This window comes from Podarcis gaigeae (genome assembly GCF_964106915.1).
Source record: "Podarcis gaigeae genome assembly, chromosome: 4".
Classification (NCBI taxonomy): Eukaryota; Metazoa; Chordata; class Lepidosauria; order Squamata; family Lacertidae; genus Podarcis; species Podarcis gaigeae.
In genome coordinates, this window is record NC_139677.1 from 51,329,700 (window position 1) to 51,354,363 (window position 24,664).

General features: G+C 40.4%; 1 protein-coding gene and 1 long non-coding RNA gene across 5 annotated transcripts; both read left to right on the plus strand.

Moving 5' to 3' along the window:
- Nucleotides 1–493: 493 nt before the first annotated feature.
- On the plus strand, nt 494–23,199 carry HSF2BP (heat shock transcription factor 2 binding protein). 4 transcript variants are annotated; one of them, XM_083734722.1, is made up of 8 exons: nt 494–603; nt 1,539–1,689; nt 2,454–2,557; nt 6,267–6,416; nt 8,409–8,547; nt 10,185–10,302; nt 16,575–16,678; nt 22,620–23,199. In XM_083734722.1, the coding sequence occupies exons 2-8, from the start codon at nt 1,608–1,610 to the stop codon at nt 22,826–22,828; spliced, it is 906 nt and encodes a 301-aa protein (XP_083590848.1). In that variant the 5' UTR covers nt 494–603; nt 1,539–1,607; the 3' UTR covers nt 22,829–23,199. The 4 variants fall into 4 exon arrangements, with proteins under 4 accessions (XP_083590848.1, XP_083590846.1, XP_083590847.1 ...); XM_083734720.1 differs by lacking the exon at nt 494–603 and adding an exon at nt 638–765; XM_083734721.1 differs by lacking the exon at nt 494–603 and adding an exon at nt 764–894.
- LOC310842634 lies at nt 10,538–11,709 on the plus strand. Its single transcript, XR_014563278.1, has 2 exons — nt 10,538–10,876; nt 11,148–11,709. It is a non-coding gene; the product is annotated as an uncharacterized lncRNA (long non-coding RNA).
- Nucleotides 23,200–24,664: the final 1,465 nt, after the last annotated feature.

The following is a 24,664-nucleotide window of genomic DNA, read 5'->3' on the forward strand; positions in this document are numbered from 1 at the left end:
GGCCCTGGGCTGCCCAGGCGATAAGACCCCCCTCTCGGCCTCACTGATGGTCCAAAGGAAAGCAGAGCAATACTTTATATGAGAGCTGGGGCTGGTCGTAAAGGCAGCTAGCTGTTCGATTTTTGTTGGCAAAGGGTAATGTCACAGGTGCGGATCTTCACTCAAATACTACAAAAGAAACAAACATTATTTTATTGTATTGCTAACCTATACAGAACCGATGTCATGTAAACTGCATAATTCTACATTGTAGGGGGTTGGGCTAGATGACCCTTGGGTACCTTTCAACTCTACACTTGTTTGATTCCTCTAACAGGCTGTGCGCGCATCGCGAGGAATCTCAATTTTATCCCCTACTTCACATTCCCGTGCCATTCCCCCACGCCTTCTCTCAGGCTTGAGTTCACCTTTCCACTAAACGGAGCTCGCCGCTGATAAAGGAGGAGCGAAGGGTTTCTTCGAAATCAATCTCTATGGTTTCTTGCGCGAGCTCCCAACGTTAAGTATGGGGTCTCCGCCGCAGAGATGCGAAAGGTGTAGAGCGGACACCATCGAGAACTTGCGAGTCGTTGCGGCTTCCGAATTCGGAACGGAAGTTCCGAGGTGCGTGACCCCCCGACTCCCTCCCACCCTCCTATCACGTGTTGGGAGGGTTATCTGGGCGGGACCAGAGGGACTCGTCTCTCTCGCGCTTCGCGGCCGGCTGGCGTTGCTATGAAGCGCGCGAGCCGAGGCAGCGCGTGCTGCCCGGGGGAGGGAGAGCAGGTAGCGCGAGGGCTCGGCCCAGGAGGACGAAGGAAGCGCCTCGGCCCGCTCTCGTCCCGTTAGGATCCGGCGCTGAGCGCGGGCATGAGGGACGAGCCCCTCCTCGCCTTCCTCACAGCAGCCTCTGAGGCACCTTCGTCCCCTGTCCTGTTCGCGCCTCTACCCCACAAAACACACCGGGGGACGTTGGGATAACCGGGCGCTCTCAAGCTTAAATCATAGGATGGTTGTGGGGATTAAAAAAAAAAAGGGAGAGGGGCAGTTGTGGGTGCAGTCTCCAGCTCCTTGTAAAGGGCGACCTTGGCCCAAGCATGGAGCCAGGAACCGCTCTTCTGCCCTTTCCCCTCTCTTCACAGACAACAGAGGCCAGCAGGCCTAGCAGTTAACAGAACTGGGGCTGGTGGGAGTTGTGGTCCAACAACTTTTGGAGGGTCAAAAGTTATCCAAAACTTTATGACTAGAACATTTTCCTTGGTGCGTGGTGGCTTTGGAGCCATGGACTGAAATTTGAGGCATCCGGGTTCTTTTGCTAGTGCTTAAGATGGTGCCTTCAATTTGTCATTCAGAACTGAGAAATAGTTGTTTACAACACTCCTGTAATGTAGACTTCTGGACTTGGAAACTTAGGTTGAACTGTGGGTATTGTAGTTGGGGGGGAGGGTGAAGAAATTTCAGGGGTCTTAAACGCTGAAAACAGTTCTAGAATGTGGCCAACATGTCATATAAATGCTAAGTGCAGAGAAAAAGATAATGAGTTTTTGTTTCTGTTACAGAAAGTGGAGACGCAAGGGGAATTTGTTAAAGTCAGAAAGAGAGCTTTAGAGAGGCTGACTACTGAAGTGATGCAGCTACATGACATTTTGCCCAAAATACTGAATTATGATATATTGGAGAACTTGCAGAAATTGGATGCTGTTGAAACAAGTGAGTTCTTAGGTTCCGTCATTAATGCTATAAAATCATTAATGCCATAAAAGCAGCTTAGAGCGAACAACTTAAGTTTGTGGTGGTGGTGAACATTCTTGAAGTAACTAAAAGTTGAATAATCGAGGTCCAAGTTAGATAGTACATAGAAACGTTTAACTCATTCTTGACCTCAAGAAAATACTTGTGGTTGGGTGAGAAGAGGATTTCAAAATGTCAGAGAGGTAAGGGAATGCCCAATCCTTTCCTTGTCTGATTCTCCTCTGTTGCAAATCTTCCCTGGGGAAAAACAGCTTTGGGAGGGAATAGTGATTTGGAGTGGAGAAATGGTTGGCAGGGAAAGGTTTAAGCACCTGCCTTCTCACTGCTTCTCTCCAGCACCTACCTCCTTTACATATTTCTCATGGCAGAATCCAAGCTTTTTCACTTAGCCACATTTTATATTGCTACTGATTAGTGGCTACATGTGCATTATAGTAAAGTGGTACCTCGGGTTACAGATGCTTCAGGTTACAGACTCTGCTAACCCAGAAATAGTACCTCGGGTTAAGAACTTTGCTTCAGGATGAGAACAGAAATCGCACGGTGGCAGCGCAGCGGCAGCGGGAGGCCCCATTAGCTAAAGTGGTACCTCAGGTTAAGAACAGTTTCAGGTTAAGAACGGACCTCCAGAATGAATTAAGTTCTTAACCAGAGGTACCATTGTATTTGAGAATGCTTGTTCTTCTTTTTATTGTTTTACTTGAGCCCTCCATTTTTTACAGTTGTGGAAAGGAAAGATATTGAAGTGGAGCAATTAAGAATGGATTGCGAACACTATAAAGCCTGTTTAGAAGCAGCCCAAGCAGATTGTATGAAAGAAAGAAAGGTAGGTAGATTATTAGCTGAAACCCACTTTTTTACATACATAATTGTGCTATACCTCTAACAATAAGGGCAGTTGTAAACATGCCTACTCAGAGGTAAGTTCAGTGGGACTTAACTCCAGCTAAGTGTAGGAAGGAGTGCAACGTCCATACGTGTTGAGACAGTCGGGGGGGGCATGCTTTTCTGTACTGGCCACCCCCTCTTTTTGTAGAAAGGTTCCTGCAGAAAGAGGTATGAAAGAAGGTTCAATCTGTCTTATGGTAGCCTGTTACATCCTACAAGTTGCTTGGGGAGTTTCTGAGCCCTACTTCAAAGTCCTAGCCAAGGTATAAGAAAAAACAAAAGAGAAGCTTTGGATTGATCTTTCCAGAGTTCTGTGAATATGGAATTTCCCAAAATCTTGTGTAATATTCTCTGGAAACAAGGGATAACATTAGCATCTATGCCATCCATCACATGGAAAAGATTCCAGGGAGAAATTATGGAGAATTGCTTTTTAATGCCAATGAAGCTAAAGAATTGTATTAGGAAAAAAAGGAAGGCAACAGTCTAGCATACAGATTTACAAATAAAACCGGTAGAGACTATCTAACTTAGCCAGTTACCTGCTTGAGTATTTTCTTGGATTTCAGAGCATGTTCAGAGTTCCTGGTAAAACAGAGGTTCTGAGAGAGAGAGCATCTTTGACTCTTGCTTAGGTGTTTCCCAGAATATAAAAAACTGAAATGAAAGTTTCACATATTTATGGGAATCAGAGACTAAGCAAAGTTGGTCTCCTTCCCACGATGGGTTTTTGCTTGGTTCTGTCATGAAACCTCTTCCATCTCTGATGTAATTGTTCTCTGGCCAGCTAGAAAATTACTTAGATGTTAGTTCCACCTTTTAAACAATTTTACAGCTGTACAGTATATTGAAAAATTTAAAGCTACATTTGGATGCAACATTGTGAAAAATCTTCAATCCTGAGTGTTTGTTCAGAAACAGTTAAGGATATATGGTTCATACTAAGGGTTCTAGATGCTCTAAGTAGCACTGTGGAGGTCCATCAGAACATAGCTGTTTGTAACATATGTCAACTCACATTGAGCTCAGTGAGAGTTCCAAGTTACTATTGATCGCAACTTTTGTTGACATTTTAGACAACAGTCCTCCAGTCACTTTCATGGTAGTAAACGCCATTGACTTTAGTGGGATTTGCCTCTGTACTTTTCATGTATTAACCTACAATACAGGACTTTCCTGCTGGTTTGCTGTCTTATGTTCATGCTAGCATATCACAGGAATGATTCGATTACTGTATTTTTCGCTCCATAGGGTGCACCGGACCATAGGGTGCACCTAGTTTTTAGGGGGAGAAATAAAGATTATTATTATTTATTCCACCCCCCCCCCCAGCCCCAAAGAGCCAAGACAGCCAGCGGGATCCATCCCACTGGCTGTCTTGGCTTCCTCTTTAGCCACGCGCAACCTCTCCAGGTGGCAGAAGCTGCGCGCGGCTTTGTTTTTAGCCGCGGGGCTGGGATGGGGGAAGCCCAAGCTTCCCCCGCCCCCAGAACAGGCTGCTATCTGCAAGCCTTCGGAGCCCAGCAGGAACTCCCACCGCACTCAGAAGGCTTGCGGAGAACAGGCAGCTATCCACAAGCCTTCGGAGCCTGGTGGGAACTCCCGCAGCACCGACCCCTCTCACTCTCCAGGCTTCAGCAAAAGCCTGCATTCGCACCATAGGACGCACACACATTTCCTCTTCATTTTGGGAGGGGGGAAGTGTGTCCTATAGAGGGGAAAATGTGGTAATTTAGTGTTACTGGATATTTTCTAGCTAGGATTAATTCTGTAGTGTAATTTCTTGAATTGTTTTCATTTTTCCTTTCTGGACAAGGTTTGTGGAATGTCTGCTATTTCTGCTTCACCCACCTCCCCATTCCTTTATGTGCAGCCCCATGCACACTTACCTTTAAATTCTATATAGCTTATTTGCAGGTGTTGTAACTCCATCTTCACATGGAGAATGCATTTTTACCACGCTGATAGAGGAACAATTGTACCAAAAGTGTACTAGTTTACATGAGATGTATCAGGCAAGAGTTTTCAGGAGAGATCTAACAAATCTTTTGAGTTCTGTTTCCCTCCAAACCTCCTTGTGGTATCAAAGACAAAAGCTTGCCCCTTTGCCAAAGAGGGAGGTGCACTAATTTTGTGTGTGTGTTTTTTTTAATATTTTTTATTAAGGATTTTCTTGTTTTACAGAAGTGTAGTGCCTCGTATTTTTCTTCTTCTTCTTACATGTAACGTTTTTACAAATCCGTTTCATTTGTTGAGGCATTAGGGGGAGAAGAAAAAAGAAAGGGGGGTGGAGAGAGGGAAGATGGATGGGGTGGGGTCGGGTGGCGGTGTTTCTATTATGTTTAATGTATGTAGAGTTTGGTGTCAGCGTTGTTTATGTTGTTCACTTGTGTTCCTTTGGTGGTGAGAAAGGTTGGGGTTGGCCTAGGGTGTGATTGTTTGTTTGTGATTGGCTGTGGTGATCTTTGTTTTCGTGTGTGAGTGAGGTGGGTGGGTGTTTTGGATCAGGTTAGCCATATTGATTTGTATGCTGTTGGTGGATTATTGTCATTGTCTTGTTGGGCTGTGTATGTGATAAAGGGGAGCCATACCGGGGTGAAGGTGTCTTCTTCTGTTTGTCCCCGTGTCAGCTTCAGTTTATTAGTTAATTTTTCTAGTAGGGCTGTTTCCCATACTATTTGGTACCATTGGTCCATGCTTACTCCTGACAGGTCTCTCCAGTGTCTGGTTATGATATTTCTGGCTGCTGAAAGTAGGTGGGTTATGAATTCTTTGTGGTGTAAATGGGCATTGTTGTCTTGGAAAGGGAGGTGCACTAATGAAAAGCATATCTTTTGCCTGGCTCAGGTTGTAATCCTAACACAATTTACATTAGGAATAGAATTGTAGAGTTGGAAGGGACCGTGAGGATGGTCTAGTCCAACATTCTGCAATGCAGGAACATGCATTACAGGGGATAAAACCTGCAACCTTGGCATTACTAGCACCATGCTCCAACCAACTATTACAATATAATTCCCATTGAATGCAGTAGGATTTACTTCTGAGTAGACATTGTTAGAATTGTGGCTTATATTACCAAGAATACTTGTTTGAGAACATTGCTACTATCTATTTTTATAAAATTATCCAGACTGTTCTTTTCTTCTGCTTATGACTGTGTAATGTTGCCATAGAAGCTGCGAGATGAAATTCTGATGAATATGCTTAAGTTTGCCATGTGTTCTATATCAAGCTCCTTGAAGGAAAATTGAATGTAAATGTAAATATAAATAAGCAAAAAGTCTTCTATGTATGCAGATATGAGAGAATTCCACAGTTTAGGAAGAATTTACCATATTTTTGCACCATAACACTCACTTTTTTCCTCCTAGAAAGTAAGGGGAAATGCCTGTGCGTGTTATGGATGGAATGCCTACGGGTGGCATGCCTACGGATTTTCCTCCTCTAAAAACAACATGCGTGTTATGGTCGGGTGCGTGTTATAGAGCGAAAAATACGGGTAAATCTTAGCAGATCTACTTCACCAGAGCCAAGTTTTTTTGTTTTTTGTTTAATTCTCAGAGGACTTTGGAACTTATTGTGAAATCTAAAGAACGGTCTGATATAATCCAATATGAATCACATATTAGCTTTATTACTTTCAGGAAAAATTAACTGTTCGGCAGCAGCTGAATGAGGCAAAGCAACAATTATTGCAGCAAGCTGAATACTGTACAGAAATGGGTGCTGCAGTTTGCACGTTGTTGTGGAGTATCTCTAGCAATGAAGAAGCAGTTAAAAGTATTCTAGGAAGTGTAAGTTCAGTGACTGCAGAGATCTTTATTTGTTACATATACACATATGACAGCTTTGACTCAAACATTTTTTTTTAAAAAAAGTACTTTTGTGTCAGTCTGGTTAGAATGTCCACATAGCAGCTGACAATCTGCATTTGTTTACTGTGATTGAGACAATAAAATTGCTACATTATTATTATTATTATTATTATTATTATTATTATTATTAATTATTATTATTATTTCTACACCGCCCATCAGGCTTACAGCATATATATATATATATAACATAGTAAAACATATAACATTAAAAACTTCCCAATACATCAGAAAAAGTGGTTAAAAGTTCCTATTCCAAAGGCCTTTGTGAACAGTACAGTTTCCAAAGATGTATTTTAAAAGGCAGTGATAACTCCTGCCAGACTTCTGTTGCCAAGGATTTCCAAAGAGCAGGACCTGGCACACTAAAGACTCAGTCTCTGGTAAAGACCAACCAGATGTAAAGGACACCACCAAAAATGCCATATCACATGATCTCTGTGATCAAGGTGCATAAGGAATTAGGTGGTCTTTAAGGGACTTTGGGCTCATGCTTTTAGGGCTTTGTGAATTTACACAGTAAACTTGAACCTGGCCCGGTACCAAATCAGCAACCAGGTAAGTAGATGTGTATAGGATTCCACTGTAAGTCACTTTAATTTGTGAATAAATATCCAGACTTCAAAATAAAATTCCTTATGGAAAATACAAAATGTATGAAGCCACAGTAGTTGTAATCTGTGAATGAACTGTATATGACAAATTTAGTCTATGTGCTAGCTTTTCCCTGATCAAAACATAATTTCCCAACTGCTAAGTGTAAGACAACAATTTCCCAACTGCTAAGTGTAAGACAATAACTGCTGCACCATATTAATATGGTGTAGTGGTTAGCATAATAAAATCAGGACTAGGGAGACCTAGGTTCAAATTTCCACCCTGCCATTAAGCTTACTGAGTGTCACTTGGTGACATTATCTGTTGGCCTGGCTTATTGTGAAGCTTAAATTAGGAGGACAGGTGGATAGATGACCCTATATGGCACCTTGAATTCCTTTGAAGTTAAGTGGTATAAGAAATTTCCCTTGTTGCTTTTTCTGTCACAACCTGTTGGCACATGCACTTTGGGGTTTTTTTCTTTCTTTCTCTGAGGTGCTGTCCCCTGCACAGAAACAAGGAGATTAGTGGCATATATTATGGCACACATTTATTTATGCCATAATATTATTTATTAGTTTTTCATAAGTCTAACTTTTGGAAGTAGCTTCTTGTCCTCTGGGCCTTTGGATAGGCCATCTGAATACATTAGCACAGCCTTTCTCAGCCTTGGGTTCCTAGATGTTATTGGGTTACAACTCCCATCATTCCTAGACAAGATGGTCAGTTATGATCGGAGTTGTAGTTCAAGAACATCTGGGAACCCAAGGTTGAGAAAGGCTGCATTGCAGATTGATTTATGTTTCTGTTTTTTAAGATTATATTTTATAGAGTTGTGACCTACCAAGGACCTCTTGTTTGGGTTATTAATCTCAAGAATGAATAAACTAATGAAAAGAAATAAAGTGCCACATGATCCTTTGTTGTTTTTGCTACTAACACAGCTACACATCTGGAAATGGTTGTGCTCTGTACATAGGTGAAACCACCTGTTCTGCTGCTCCTCTTGAACATGGGTTACACTCTTGATGTATGCATTGAAAGGCATCTCAATAATATGTTGGAATCCTCTGATGCCTGGTTTCATAATGTTTATAGACATTATTTCCCTAGTTAAACTCTTCTTGCTACAGTTGCTTAGGAGAGCTAAAGTCACTGAAAAACATTTGTCTTAATAGAGGAGCATTGGTAATGTTCTGTGCAGGTCAGTATCATAGTGCCATTGAGTTTTACCTACTGAAAAAAACTAACCATTATTTAAAAACTTGTAAGTTTATAACCATAAAGTAGTAATTTTTCCTTATGAATTTTCAGAGTAAAGCTATAAAGTTTTTTAGCATTGCTGGACAGACTATGGAGAGTTTTGTGCGATCATTAAGTGAAGATATCAAACAGCAAGACATGGATTCTGATGAAAGTCAGTTTGTGTTAGGTTTGGCAGGGATTGTTACAAGTAAGTTTGTCCTGGAATGTCATAGGAATAATGAAACACATCATATATAAGTTAGCATATATATTTTTAAGTTTCTACCTTTCAAAAGACTTTTTCTGAGCTGATATACTTCAGAGTAACTTTTAGTAGTTTAGCTATAGTATTTGACAAAACTGACCTCCCCATATTATGACTTCCTGCTTGAGAACAAATATTGAGTAAATTGCTTCTCATGTGTAGGGTAATAAAACTGATTCATGATTTTAAATAGAACTAGGGAAACGTTGCCCCCGTGACAGATTCACTCTACTTCATGCTCACTTGCACTGTCCAGTGCATTCAAACACCACATACATACAGGCTAGAAACATGTGTCTCAGTCACTCACACTACATACAAACAGCTACACATACATACTTCCCCTTCCCCCACACCCCAGTGTACATACTTTTTTTCTCCATTAGCATCTTTTGCTTCCCATCTTGCTGATCCTTCTTTTCCTTTCTCTCTCAATACAGGAACATCTCCCTGCCCCACCTCGCAGATCCTTCAATCTCTATCCAAAAGTGTATCTTTCACCCCCACCCCATAGATCCTTCTCTCTCTACCCAGGAAGTAGGCAGAGTGCTTGAAGGCTTTCCACAAGCATCTGGTCAGTCACTGTGGGAACGGGATGATGAATTGGATGGGTCATTGACCTGACCCAGCAGGATCGTCTTATGTTCTTAAGAGTGTATCCTGTAACCATGAAGTGATGGGGAAGCTATCCTGTTGCTTCTCCCCCAGCACTCAAGCAAATCCCTCAGGGCTTGCAAAAGGCCTGTGAAGCAGCTGGGACACCCACACCGCTCAAATTAAAGCTGTCCATGGCATGCAAATCCTACACAAGCTTTTTATAACCTCAGAAACAGCCTTAATCATGGAAGCTAAGTTAACAAACTTCATAAGAGTAAAGGAAGGCAGACAAAAAGATAATAAATATATTGAAAAGTGGAATCTGTTTATCCTCTATTAGTCTACTGGAATAATAAAGCACAAGACCTAGCCCAATACTACTCTTTAGTGGGGGACATATAGGAATTTTTTTATATAAATTAGCAATGTAAACATTATTGTAATGTTTTTGTTATTTATTTTTATACCTCAAGTAGGCTTTTGCATTTGTGAGGATTGTAATAACTTTCACAAAGAGTGAAATAATACTTAAATACACTTTAATCAGGTGTGATTGATACATTTATATATGTATCTGAATTATGTATGTATAGTTCATAATATTTGCAAAAACAATGTTATTTTACATAATAACATTTGTAAAAACTCATTACAACTAGGCTTGATAAGGAAGTGGGCTGTGCTTATATTTCAGGTTTCTGCAGAATTTGTCTCTCTCAGCCCATGGTTTTCCTCCATAGCTACAACATTTCTGGATTTTTTTAATCTCTAGGAGATGCTGTAATGAAACATAGCACCAAAAACCAGCACATCGTTATTGTTGTCTTGTGGGGGATTATTTTCTAGAAATAACCTTCCCGTAGCCTTCCCAACAATTACTGTACAGAATTTTCAGTAGTGCTGTTAGCTTACAAAATTGTGCTGAATAAGAATTCTTCTCTCTTTAAATTTGTGTTTGTGTGTGTGTGTGTTCTCTTTTGTAGATGTTGCTGCTTTAGCATGTGGTCGTGAATTCCTAGTTAATTCAAATCAAGTATTGTTGGACACAATGATGCAACTTCTGGGAGACATGAAGCTTGGATGCTGCACAAAACTTAAAGTGTATGATGATTGGAGGTTTTTAGAATGAAACTTGTTGTCTTAACAATCTAATATAGTCAAGAATGATATATATTGTGGTGGAATGTTTAAAGTGCTGTGAACTAAAATGAGTTGTTAAGTGGGGAGTCTATAGTTTAGGTAAGCTGCTGTTAGTCAGACTTAACTCCTAACCCCTCCCTCTCTCCGTATCTTAATATGGAGTATAATAATACTTGCCTACTGTACAAATGCCTCTGCTATGAATAACATGAGAGAGGCTTCCAGGGAAGGTTTATGAAGATATTACAAGAGTGGGCAAGTCATCTTTATTGACAGAAGACAATGGGTTTCCAGAGTGCGGTCATTAGTAGATGGTGTGGTGTGGCAGCAGCACTTACCTGACCTTCTAACAGCTGTGTTGCTGCTGCTTATGGGGAAGGAGAGTGGGATGGGTGAAGTGGCAGGGAAGTTGGTGCTGTGTGAATGTACTGGCAGGAGCACCGGATTGGTGTTGCTGTTGTGTGTGCACTGTCCTATCCACTTCTTCCCCTTGACCCTTCCCACTGGGGGGAAGGGTTGTAGCGGTAGTGCATCTGTCTTACTTGCAGAAGCTTGTAGGTTCAATCCCCAGTATGCGCAGGTAGGGCTTGCAAAGGCTCACTGTCTGAAACCCTGGAAGAGCCACTGAGTTAGTGATCTGACTCAGTGTAAGGCAACTCCCTGCCAGTATGCAGCAGCAACTCAATGTCAGTCAGTCAGGTAATTGCCACCATGCCATTCACTGCAGGATAAAGTGAAACAGGGCTTGCATCCAACCACAGTCTTTGGTCTGGGAAGGAACTGGGCAGTTCAGTAAATCTGAGCAGCAGATCCAAGAATTGTAGATGTCATAGCATATTGAACATGGGGATAAAATTGTAGCAAGTACTTTGGTCATCCTTGCATTTGAGCCTTGCAGTAAGCCCAAAAGATCAAATCCAAATCTCTGGAAAGTTTCAGAACTGACGACCTTAGAGATGTGCCTCTGTCAGTTTGCTGGGTGAAGGAGCAGCAAACCAAACACATTTATGCAAGAGTTTATGAATGGGTAAAGAGGCTTTCTGTATCACTGCCTTAATAAGCTATTTAGATATGTAACTCCTAGGCAGGGAAGATTGAGGATTTGTACCTTAATCTGTAGCTCCATTAAAATCTAGCTTTGTTTTGTTTGCTACTGAAAATATGCTATATAAATTTCAGTTGTCTCTATATGTTGTCACAAAGGATGGCCACCAGATGGTGCTGTAGGCTTTGTAAAACACTTACTGTAAGTTAGCATTTCTAGACAGAACTAGTGCTGGTCATAAATCTGTATTTTTTAGCCCCAGAAAAACTTATATTTGAAGAGATAAGTAAAATGAGATACCTTATTAAAACGTTTGAACATTTTTTAAAGTACGGATATAGTTTTGTAGTATAGCAAATATAAGAGCAGTTGATGATAGGAGGTGGTGCTGAAGAAATAGGGATCAACTCCCAGGCTGTTTGCTTTGGCAGACAGCTTTGCCCTTTGAACAGCTTAGCAGAAGATGTTTAAACTCTGCTTCCCTCTGTTAGTATTTTTTACTGCTTTACTTTTTCAGTTCACCATAACCAATCCCTCAGTTCCCTACAAAACAAACAGCTGAAAGGAAAACACAAAGCACAGCCATGTTTCTCTACGTCACTTTTAATCCATTTTGTTATCTACTGATACTACTGATAAACAGACTGAAAGACCATATCAAGAAGTATTAATCCCTTGCACTGTAAGAAATGTTACATAATTTTACATGGGTTAATGATACTGAACAGCAGACACTGCAAGAGATCCTATTGTATCACGATATGGCCCTCCTGTGGAATATGATAAGCAGGAATGAATGTAAAGATCTGGAGAAGGATGTGATTTCCTCTCTTTTCCCAGTTTCTCTCCTAACTTGGAGAAAGATTTGAGTGGATCGCCATCAAAGCTATTTTCATTTTCACATTTCTGCTCTGGATAATAGATTTAGAAAACAGAGAGAGATGCAAAAGCTGAGGTCTCTTTGCCTAATCCCCATCTTACATAGGGGGCCCAGCACCTGCTGAATAGACAATCTTCGAGGCCCTGATAGAGCCCACTCCAGCCATAGCCCCGCAACCAGAGGTTGTGGAATGATGCAACATGATGTGGGAAAGAAAATTTGTATCTGTAGTGACTGAAGCATCTTGAAGCCTATCAAGGTGGAATGCAAGGTATTTTTTTTGCTGCCTTTTCCCTTTGCTTCAGATAGCATCTCCAACCTGAACATGGCAGATCCTTGTCCTTCTTCCCTCTCCTCTCCCCCCCCCCCTTCGGAATAGTAGCAGGGACCACAGGTCATATTACAGGTGTGCCAGTGGCAGAATCCACACTACCAGAGAAGTATTTCATATGAATTCAAATACCAGAGAAGTATTTCATATGAATTCAAATACTATCCACCTTTATGTCAAGCTTGTTCAGAAATGTTAGCAAAAAGAGAAAATGTGGATGCCATACCAGTTTGTACGGGGCAGGTGAATTATCCAAGGCTCAGCCTCTCCACCTCACCCTAGGATTGCATTCAATCCAAAGGCTTAAGACCAGATGCCACCATGACTCAGAAGTATCAGAGACCAAAGAAGAACATAGACCAAAGGCGCAGATACTAGCAACAGAATCTGAATTTTTTTTTAAATAATAATATTTATTAAGTTTTTGTTTACACAATAAAAAACATACATAATAACATAGTATTTTCCAATATCCACATTTCATTCTCATCTTTGGACTTCCTCACATCTCTTGTTCCTGCATCCTAAATTCATAAATTTTACTAGCAAATTATTAACTTGTTTGACTTCATATAATATATTTTTCCAATATTTAAATCTCAGATTTTAGAATTTAAATCACTCTTTTGGAGACTTAGTTATAAGAGTTTATCCAAAAATTTGTCTTTTCTTTCAATTACAATTAGATTTGTATTCCTTGTAACTAATTTGTTGGAGCCATTCTATTGCTAATCTTACATCTTTCTTAACATTCATACAATTTACAATATTTTTGTAGATAGTCCTTAAATTTCTTCCATTCCTCCTCCATCAGTTCTTCTCCCAGATCTCGGATTCTGCTAGTCATCTCCGCCAGTTCCATATAGTCCATCAGTTGCATCTGCCATTCTTCCAGTGTGGGCAAATCTTGAGTTTTCCAGCTTTTAGCGATGAGTATCCTTGCTTTTAGCGATGAGTATCCTTGCTGCTGTTGTAGCATGCATAAAAAAGGTTCGATCCTTCTTTTGCACACTCTGGCCGACAATGCCTAAAAGAAAGGCCTCTGGTTTCTTAGGGAAGGTATACTTAAATACCTTTTTCAACTCATTATATATCATTTCCCAGAAAGCCTTCACTCTAGAATCTGAAAATATTTTTGGACCCACCACTCTTATGGTGAAGGTGGCTTAGCAGAGCATTTTGAGAGCAAAATCTACGATAGCCAACGAGACTTAGTAATATAAAGCAGATCAGTTTAATGTAATGACAGCTGTGTTTTGTTTTTCATGTTGACTCTCAACCGTTTATTTTTTAAGGGAAAATTTTAAGTTGGAAGGAATAAATTCCTGTCGTAACAGAAGAAGCATAATTTAAAATTTTATTATCTCATTGTTTGAGGGTTTAGGAAGCGTACAATTTAGCAAAGCGGTGTTATGAAACATTTCTGGAGGCTTTTGAAAATAGCTGACTGAGCATAGCACTTATCCACTGTGTATATTTTCAGAGTGCTGTGTAAACAGTAACAAGTGGTTTGACAAGAGTAGTGTCACTTCAGAAATAATGGCATAGTTGGTGACTTTATGTAATTCAACAAAATATGCTTTGGCCTTTCTGAAATGTAAATAAAAGGCTAACTTGTTCATCTGAGGTAATGGTGGGAAAGTCCTCTTAAGAGTATTTTCTTCTCAACCTCACAACAGATAAGCCCTGGTTTGCTATCCTGATTGAAAGCTGGTAACTGGGGGAGAAAAAGCTTTTCTTTTCACAAAAAATTAGCACAGATTTTGAATAGTAGAAGTTGTTTTATTGTCTTTGTGTAATCTTGGAATTTCACTCTCTATTGATATTGCTCAAACATTCAGATCATATATTCTTCTTATGTGAACTTCAAAGGGGTGGACATAAGTTTTTAGAAGAATGCATGTCATGTGAGTCTGTTCTCCTTCAGAAGCAGAATAACAGACTAGAATACTTGGCAGTTGCTCCATGTGGGATGACAACAGGCAGGATTAAGATTGATGACTTCCTCCCAAAGGAGGAGCTTCCTTGCAGGACCAGTCTGTTTCCTGTCTCTTAGGAGACAGCAGGGTTTTAGCTAGAGCTCTTTATCAAACAAAAAAGGTATATTGAATGAATCTGCCTTTCACCTTTCTTGACCCCTCTGTACTGAAATTAGGTAGGACAGGTGATGGAGTAAGCTGGGCAGCAAATCCAAGAGAAACAAGCTGCTTAGGCAGAAAAAATCTTTAATGATGGCTCTGACCCCTTGCTACTTAGCCCAGGAATGTAGAGCTGGATAACTGTAGTGCTGTTAGTCTTTCCAGTAGGCCTTTTGCAGAGCTGGGGTGTACCAGGCCTCCAGAACCTCCTCTGTCTTTACTAGGCTGGTGTACCTGTGAGCCTGTCAGATATGACAGGGCAAGGGTCAGCAACCTTTTTCAGTCGTGGGCCGGTCCACCGACCCTCAGACCATGTGGTGGGCCGGACTATATTTTGAAAAAAATAATGAATGAATTCCTATGCCCCATAAATAACCCAGAGGTGCATTTTAAATAAAAGCATACATTCTACTCAGGTAAAAACACTAGGCAGGCCCCAGAAAGAACCCAGAGATGCATTTTAAATAAAAGGACATGTTCTAATGTAAAAACACGTTGATTCCCAGACCATCCACAGGCCGGATTGAGAAGGTGATTGGGCCGCATCCGGCCCATGGGCCTTAGGTTGCCTACCCCTGGTTCAGTGCCATAGCTTATAGAAAGAGCTTAAGGGATCCGTCTCTACTCACTGCAGACTTTTCAGCAAGAGTATCTAATGTAGCACCTAGAAGAAGTTTTTGAGTTAGGCCTGAGCCATAGCTGAAAAATCCAAAAGTGATATCAGGGATACTCAGTTCAGCATAAATTTTATTTATGTAGGGCTCCAGAGGTTGTCTTTGTAGTATCTAAGGATAAAAAAAGTTTTATTCACACATGTGAAGAAGGAAGACAACAACAGATTTTCCAAAATACCCTATTCTCTTTGCAAGACATGTCAGTTTAAAAAAAATGCCAGATACAAAAAAAAATCAAGCTTTTTAAAAAAACAAAACAAAACAAAAAGAACCCCGAAAGAGGTGGTGGGGTCAAGCCATCTTGGATCTCAAGTATTACAATTAGTAATATGAAGTCATGTTCACCTCTACATAATTCCATCCTTATTTGGGGCATCATGATATATCAATATATCATAATGTTTAGCTGGTGATATATCGTGATGTTGAAAACCAGATATCGCCCAGCCCTAAACGTAAGTAGTTTAGTTTACTTAGGTTCTGATGTAACAGGGGTCTTCAGGAACACGGTTGGCAGTGAATTTTGGGAATAGGGCACATCTTTTATTGTGAAGTTTAATTTAATATTGGTTGTCTGGCTGTTACTGTGAGAGAGGCACAGCTCTGTTCGTGAAGAAGGGTCAGCTGGAGTTAGGCATTGATGTGTTTGCCATATACGTTTGTTACAGACATGACAAGCTGATAATAAAGTTAAAGTTGAAGCGAAAAAGAAGAGAATGAATGAAGGATAAAATTGTATTGGAATTTGTTACATTTGTGACAGGATTTTCAATTAAGCCTTGTCAGGCTAATTTTTTTAAGTGCCCTTTTCTGTTTGTCAGGAGGACAAGCACTTAATCAGGATGATAGGCTATCCGCTGAGGAGTCTCAATTAAGAGGATTTCACTGAATGTGTTGTGTGATCATATAAGGCTGTGTTCATATGAACACCTCCAGCTAGTTCAATAGGATTTGACTGCTGCCAGATTTCTTTACACTACGTTATTACAAAATGAATAAAAAGAACATACAGGATTATATTAATATTGATATATCCATTGATCCAGCTTTTTAAATGTGAGGAATGTGCAAAGCTTCCTGAGACTTGTGTTAGTAACATGGTTTGCAGCTTTTGTAGTGGGATGCAAATCCATATACTCATTCCCCTTTTAAACTTTTCTTACAGACTGATGCTGATGTCCTTATACAATGTCAGTATCAATGTGAAAGGCTTGAAATACATCAGTGAAAGCCCAGGGTTCTTTCCATTACTCTGGTGGCTCCTGAATGGTAAGACCTTTATGAATGCAATACGGTACTAGATTGTGCTACACATGTTTTCACTACGTAACAAATGTCAGTATATTAGCTAAATGGAAATAAACCAGCTCCTTCTTGTTTATCAAAACACCTTGTATAGCATGTAAGAAAAGACATATTTTGGAACTTAAGATATGATAGGCAAGAGAATAGAGAATGGAAGGATGAGTTGTATAAGATTACTCTTACTAAAAAGGTTTATATGGTGATTATCCTATGCATATAGAAAACTATCTCACATTCTTCATTTATGCATTGCTGAAATCCTGTCCACTCTTACTGGGGAGGGCCTCTCATTGAACTTGATGAGACTTTATGGTGAGAAAAGTACATAGGATTGAGCTATTAGTTAATTTCAGGCTTGGGGTTTTTTTAAAGTCAGTTATTATTAAAATTAAGGATCTAGACCATGCCCTTGAAATGCAGTGTTAGAACAAAGAAGCTGTTCTTGCTTGAAACTATTTGATGTAATCTATTGTTTAATTAAATGGCTTGACATCTTCTTAAAAACAAAAACACTGCAACTGTTGATGGAAAGATAAGTCTGAACATTTGTCCTGAAGGGCAAAAGGAAAAGTTATGATTCTGCGCTTGTTAACTTCCTGCTTCAGCTGTATTTTATTTATTAGATTCTCACTTTCATTTAATTTATAACTTTCTCCGTTATTCAGTCTTAGGATAGGTATCAATTCTAAAATCAACACTTGGTAAAATCTATAAATATTTATAAAAGTGTTATATATTATTATAAAAGTATTAAATACATTATTTCCATAAATTACACAGTATCTGCTTGCCACCCAGCTTTTAAAAGCAAGCCCAAGTTAAAATGTATCACGGCTTATTGCAGAATGATAGGGCTTGGACTTTTCAGGTCTCCATGGGAGGGGACTAACAGAATTGAACTGAAATGTGACAAGGGGCACTGGTGCAAAATATATCTTAGACATACCTCATCTTGACTGTTTGTTATGATTTGAGACTTTCCTTTCAAAGAACAGAAAATCTCTCAATTTTGATTCTTGACTACTGAGAGAGGCCTGTTTACCTCCAAAACAGCTGTGTTGTTCCCCCAGCCAACGCCAAAGCAGGACTTAAATCACATAGGTAATACAATAGACCAGGCATTTCCAAATATTTTTATCAAGACTTGCCCTCTGAGGTTTGACACACAACAAATCATTTTTTGCTAGTGCTCCTCAGCACCGGATTCTGTCTAATTTCCACTACATATAGTCATAAAACGTGTCTAACATAGCTACCATATAGACTCAAGTATAAGCCGACTTTTTCAGCACATTTTTTATGCTGAAAAAGCCCCCCTCGGCTTATACTCGAGCGAGGCGGGCGGCAGAGGGACGAGCGGCCCAAAAGGAGCCCTTCCTCTGCTGCTGCCCGCCTCTCGCAAGGGCAGGCACAGGAGCCATGATTGGGAGAGGGGCTGCGCTGCGCTGTGCCTCTCCCAACCGCGGCTCCTATGCCTGCTCTTGCGAGCGGCAGAGGAACAAGCAGCCTGAAAGGAGCCCTTTCAGGCTGCTTGTTCTTCCTCTGCCGCTGCCACCACCACCAGGTTTGTGGCTTGGTGAACCGGCTTATGTTGTTGTTGTTGTTTAGTCGTTTAGTCGTGTCCGACTCTTCGTGACCCCATGTACCAGAGAACGCCAGGCACCTCTGTCCTCCACTGCCTCCCGCAGTTTGGTCAAACTCATGCTGGTAACCTCGAAAACACTATCCAACCATCTCGTCCTCTGCCGTCCCCTTCTCCTTGTGCCCTCCATCTTTCCCAACATCAGGGTCTTCTCCAGGGAGTCTTCTCTTCTCATGAGGTGGCCAAAGTACTGGAGCCTCAGCTTCACAATCTGTCCTTCCAGTGAGCACTCAGGGTTGATTTCCTTCAGTATGGAGAGGTTTGATCTTCTTGCAGTCCATGGGACTCTCAAGAGTCTCCTCCAGCACCATAATTCAAAAGCATCAATTCTTCGGCGATCAGCCTTCTTTATGGTCCAGCTCTCACTTCCATACATCACTACTGGGAAAACGAGAGCTTTAACTATACGAACCTTTGTTGGCAAGGTGATGTCTCTACTTCTCAAGATGCTGTCTAGGCCTGTCATTGCCCTTCTCCCAAGAAGCAGGCGTCTTTTAATTTCGTGGCTGCTGTCACCATCTGCAGTGATCATTGAGCCCAAGAAAGTAAAATCTCTCACTACCTCCATTTCTTTCCCTTCTATTTGCCAGGAGGTGATGGGACCAGTGGCCATGATCTTCATTTTTTTGATGTTGAGCTTCAGACCATATTTTGCGCTCTCCTCTTTCACCCTCATTAAAAGGTTCTTTAATTCCTCCTCACTTTCTGCCATCAAGGTTGTGTCATCTGCATATCTGAGGTTGTTGATATTTCTTCCGGCAATCTTAATTCCGGCTAGGGATTCATCCAGCCCAGCCTTTCGCATGATGAATTCTGCATATAAGTTAAATAAGCAGGGAGACAAAATACAGCCTTGTCGTACTCCTTTCACAATTTTGAACCAATCAGTTGTTCCATATCCAGTTCTAACTGTAGCTTCTTGTCCCACATAGAGATTTCTCAGGAGACAGATGAGGTGATCTGGCACTCCCATTTCTTTAAGAACTTGCCATAGTTTGCCGTGGTCGACACGGTCAAAGGCTTTTGCATAGTCAATGAAGCAGAAGTAGATGTCTTTCTGGAACTCTCTAGCTTTCTCCATAATCCAGCGCATGTTTGCAATTTGGTCTCTGGTTCCTCTGCCTCTTCTAAATCCAGCTTGCACTTCTGGGAGTTCTCGGTCCACATACTGCTTGAGCCTTCCTTGTAGAATTTTAAGCATAACCTTACTGGCGTGTGAAATGAGTGCAATTGTGCGGTAGTTGGAGCATTCTTTGGCACTGCCCTTCTTTGGGATTGGGATGTAGACTGATCTTCTCCAATCTTCGAGTCAATAAGTTTTCCCAGTTTTTTGTACTAAAATTATATTCGGGTCAGCTTATACTCGAGTATATACAGTACCTACCCTTATAAGATTTGGGACATTGCTTGAGGAAATGCTTGAAACTTCCAAATTGTGTAGTTTGGTGGGGTCTTCTACACATCAGCTCTTACATTTCCCAGTGATGAAATAATCTGTCATTAGCAAATAGAAGGGAAGCACCCCACCAGCTTGGGCTGGCTTGGTGTGTGGTATTTCTCAGTAGCATAGCAACAACTTACCCATTGTGCAGCAATGAGACCTGACTCACTACAAATATATTTCAGGAAGCTTCTTTTCTGTGCTAAGTATTGGTGTCAACCCTTAATTTATTGTAAAAGGAGGTTTAGTTTACTGCTAGTTAGATTTGTGTGTGTGGAATTCTCTCCAGGGCTCAAGTTTCATAAGTGTTTTTGACATAGGTGTCCCTCCCTGAAAACTCACATTCTAAAGGCACAATAATGCAGGGAAGCACAAGACAGAGCTCAGAAAAATAATGAAAATACCTCAGAGCAGGACTTCCCAGTCTATTTTTAAGGGAGATTTACTGCCAATATTCCCTCTTTCCACCCATTTCCCTGATTGTTCTCTGCCAAATCTTCACCACAGCCACAATTGTTCCTAACCTGTGCAATTCTTGTTAATTACTTAGCCTCTTGCTAGTGCAGCCTCCCACCCCAATTAAATTAAGCAATAAAGAGATATCTGTTGTAACTTTATACTCCCTACGACAGCAATCTGCATTTCAGCTTCATGATATGCTTGTTTACATTGAAAAAAAGGGCCACTGAATTTCATGAGACTTCGATCCAGGTTTGTACATAAATATTGTAGGTTTAAGCATGCAGTCAGTGGCCAGCTCACATATTGCTTGTATGAAATTATACTAAAACGTTATAATGACTATGGGTAGAATGATGAAAAAGCTTGTAAATTAGTAATACTTGAACTTGGTAACCGTTACTTGTCAGCTTGATAAATTATGTCTTTGATGACTAAAGAATGTTGCAAGCACCTGTCAGTTGAATCCACACCACACTTCCATAGCCGATTGCAGATTAACAGTTTAGCATTGAGGTAATTCAATTACTTAAACCCCATTACAGAGAATACTTCATCTGTGAGTATACTCCTAATGACACATGTGACTACAATAACTCTCTGCCTTATCAGTTGCTTCTGTTAGTGACTGAATGCAAATGACATCAAATACTACGGTACAGTTCATGTCAGTGATATTAAGGTAGATTTTCAGTACGTTGTTAAAATTGTGTCAGCTTTTATAGGCGGCTCCTACTCATGAGCTCATGTAAGCATTCAGACTATTGTCTTTAAATTATTAATATATATATTTTTAATCACCCAAAATGTTTCATCACCAGTTCTTTGCGAGGAGGATATTGTACAGTATTGTTTCATGTAGACCTTAGCTAACACAGTTCAGAAACACTTTTTTCCTGAAAGGTGCATTGAAGAGGTATTTGATGTTGTAGTGCAAACTGCACTACCATAATGTACTCTGTGTTGCCTTTCAAGTTGACCTGGACATTTCAGCTAGTAGAGAATGCAGCAGCTTGGGTGCTTTTTTTTTTTTTGCTAGCCATCCATAGTATACTGCATAAATTTTGTGTTAGTTGCATTGGTTACTGGTACATTTCTGGGCTGAAAGCCAAGTGTGGGTTTTAACCACCAAAAGTCTGAAATGGTTTGGGGCCAGGTTATGCCCATTTCAACCTGCATAAGCTTTTGTCATTGATTTGTTGGACCACCTTTAAGATTGGTCAGATTGGCAGGTTTTAGGAACAAGGGTTCTCAGAAGCAGCTGCTGCTATGTGGAACCAGAGGGTGTAAAGTTGTACGCCTCAGTTGTATTATTAAAAAACAACAACAACTTTGAAACCTACTTGTTTCAAGTGTCTTTCTGCAGATGTGTTTTTGTTTAATATTATTCTGATTTGTTGCTGCCACTTTTACACTTGTTTTGTACTGCCTAAATTTATATTTTAATGTATCTTTCTAGTCTCTTAATTTTCTAGTTTTTAATGTAATTGTAGTTTCATGTTTACATTGTTCACTGCCTTGGGTGGACTTTGTACAGAAATGCAGCTTCAGTTGTACCTTGGATCTCAAACGCCTTGGCTCCTGAACAGACGGGCTCCCGAACGATCGAAACTCGGAAGTGAGTGTTCCGGTTTTCGAACGATTTTCGGAAGCTGAATGTCCGGTGCAGCTTTGTTTTTGAATGGTTCCAGGAGTCGAACGGAACGCATTCTGTTTGAGAACCAAGGTACGACTGTATTAACATATTAAATGAACAAATGTTTGTTACAAAGTGGCATTGCTTTAGAAACCCAGTAGCTTGCGATCCAGTTTTGTGTTGTAACATACCAGTTGAAAAACAGTGCCCTGGTAAACAATAAACAAAAGGTACAAGTTGGTAGTTCTGCAAGTATTTATGCTACATTGGAAATAATACAGCAACATCGTAGTCCCTTTCACAGCTGCCCCTCCAGGCAACTTAGAGCATGGGGAGGAAAAAGCAGAGCTGTACCTGCTGGCTTCCTCCATGTCATGGTATCCACAAGTTTCATCTTCCTGATCTCTGTACATTTGTTGAAAAGTCTGAATGGGGAGCCAGTCCAGCTCCTCCATGTGATCCTGAACGCTGCATGAACAGGATTCCCAATTGTGTGGATTAGCTTACATGCTGACAACTGTGCATTGGGTCCTTGTTCACACGTTCCAAAAATGCACAGAATCAACAGGAACATTAGCAAGGAGCCAGGGACAATGGATGTGACTCCATTTAATAGTGAGAAAATGAAAGTTGGATGTAGAAAAACTTCATTTGTTGTGCTCAGTAAGAAGTCTGTTCTTTTATAAATTATGATAATTGGTTTAGTTAGTTTCTCTTTCACGTTTAGATCCAGATCCAGAAATATGTCTTCATGTTCTACGGCTTCTCCAGTCTGTGATTTTAGAGCCAGATGTTTTAACCAAGTCAGCTCCTGAAATACGTGACTCTTTGCCACTTCCACGTATCCATATGCTGTCAAAGAGCCGCAATGCAGATCTACAAATCCTGGCCCGAGAACTGCTTGAGGACCTTAAAATACTAGAGAGTGAAATATAAGGTTGTGTTCTATAACATTGTCATCTTCTCCAGCATTTTTTTCCAGTGTTGTAGTAATTTGTAAAATTATGCATGCATTCAAAAAAAAAGGTTCTTCTTGTAAGTAGATGTGTGTGTTTGTATGTGACCAGTGTTGCTTCACAAAAGAAAGTAATTTCAGCCATAAATAGGATACATCAGAATTCCCAGGCTAGCCACATTACATCAAACCATCTCACCTAAGCTCACTAGACATTATTATTTGTGCTTTAAGCTGTTTGAAGACGAAGATTAAATGGTTTGAATAAACTGCAGCTGGTTACATTCAAGTTACATTTGTCACTTTCAAATGATTGAAACGTGATGTTGAATAAATCTTTTGCTGCTGGAAATGTTGTCATTGACTATGGTCTTTGCACATAATGGGATGCCAGACTATGTCTTACTGTGAACAAGCATGTGTACTGGTGCCTGGAGAGAAAAATCACAACCACTTCAGTTCTCCCCTGATCCTGCTGCTGTCACACTTCCTGAGAGCTACACCATGGCTTGTCTTGGTGTTACGTGTAAACCTGACTTTATGGTTTGCCTTGCTCCAAACAAACTGAGCTGTAACCAAAGTTTGTACTTGATTTTTTTTTTGCAAGACCCTCTATTCTTGTTATTTATTCTTCCTGTGGTATGATGAGTAGGGAATCAGACATGTGTTGATGTCAAAAAGTGCCCTAGAGGAATCTGTAGTAATGATGCAGTGTGCTGAATTCCTGTTTTAAATCTAACAATGCTGACAGTATGTAATGCTAGCCCGGAGCTTTTAAGAGACTGCAAGTTTGAAACAGCTAGAGTCTCAGTTTCCTAGGCCACTCATTAACATCAGTCTGATCTCAGTTAAGAGAAGCAGGAAAGGAGGTGTTCTCTTAGTAGTCTCTTGATGGCAGATAAAAAAAAAAGGCATTTAAAAGGCAACAACCATCCCATTTATATCTGTTTAGGCAATCTCCTTTTTAAAGTTCTATTTGTGTTCTTTCACTTTATTTGTGTGTTTGTGGGAAGATGTATATCTAGTTAGAGCATTATCAAAGTAATTGACAGATCATTCAGATGTGGATGGCTAAAGGGAGTGTTATCTATGTTTACTGTAGAAAGAGTTTGGATGAGTGCCGATTCCCTTTTTATTCTGACATGAGGTTTACTAGTTTATGCAAGATTGATGTTTACGAGTGGCAATATTGGGGTGGGGCTGGTTGGCATGGTCCTCCTGGCTCTCTTCCACACATTCACTGAAAATGGCAGTGGCAGCTTAAATCTACAAATGACCAGTTCACAACCACTACATTATAGTGGTACATTTGAGAGATTAAGGTGGAATGAAAACTCAACCGTTAGGCTTTACTAATGTCTGTCTCAACTGAATTTTCCTCCAGGGTTACAATACATGGACATCAACTATTCCACTTTATAGAAAAAGTCATATCCCTGCACCTTTGTCACAGTACACTATGGCAAGCTCAGTTCTGGTCTCTTGCCTTCAGAAAATCCCAAAGCGAAACCAAAGCCCTTAAATGCCTGAGACCTGAGTATCTAAAGTCAGTCTTGGGGAGTCATTGCTGTCTTGGTTAGCTGAAGGGGCCGTTTTAGTCTTTGTGGCCAAAGTAAACACTGCCTGGTCATGTTCACTTGACACCATCATGGTTTTCTGTCAGACACCTGAAGCCCATCTTAATTCTCCCATGCTTTAAATGGCATTTAAGATTTTTTTAAACTGCTGCTTTTATCAGCTGTAGCATTTTAAGTGTGCTTTTATGCTGTTACCATTATTGGTTCTGTTTTGTGAAAAGCCTTGTAGGCTTTTGAAAC

Coding starts and splice junctions, on each gene's coding strand:
- HSF2BP (XM_083734719.1), top strand. CDS start 1,470: ATGTGGCCAACATGTCATATAAATGCTAAGTGCAGAGAAAAAGATAAT. Junction 10,303..16,574: donor TGCTGCACAAAACTTAAAGT/GTATGATGATTG, acceptor CTTTTCTTACAG/ACTGATGCTGATGTCCTTAT. Junction 16,679..22,619: donor ACTCTGGTGGCTCCTGAATG/GTAAGACCTTTA, acceptor TTTCACGTTTAG/ATCCAGATCCAGAAATATGT.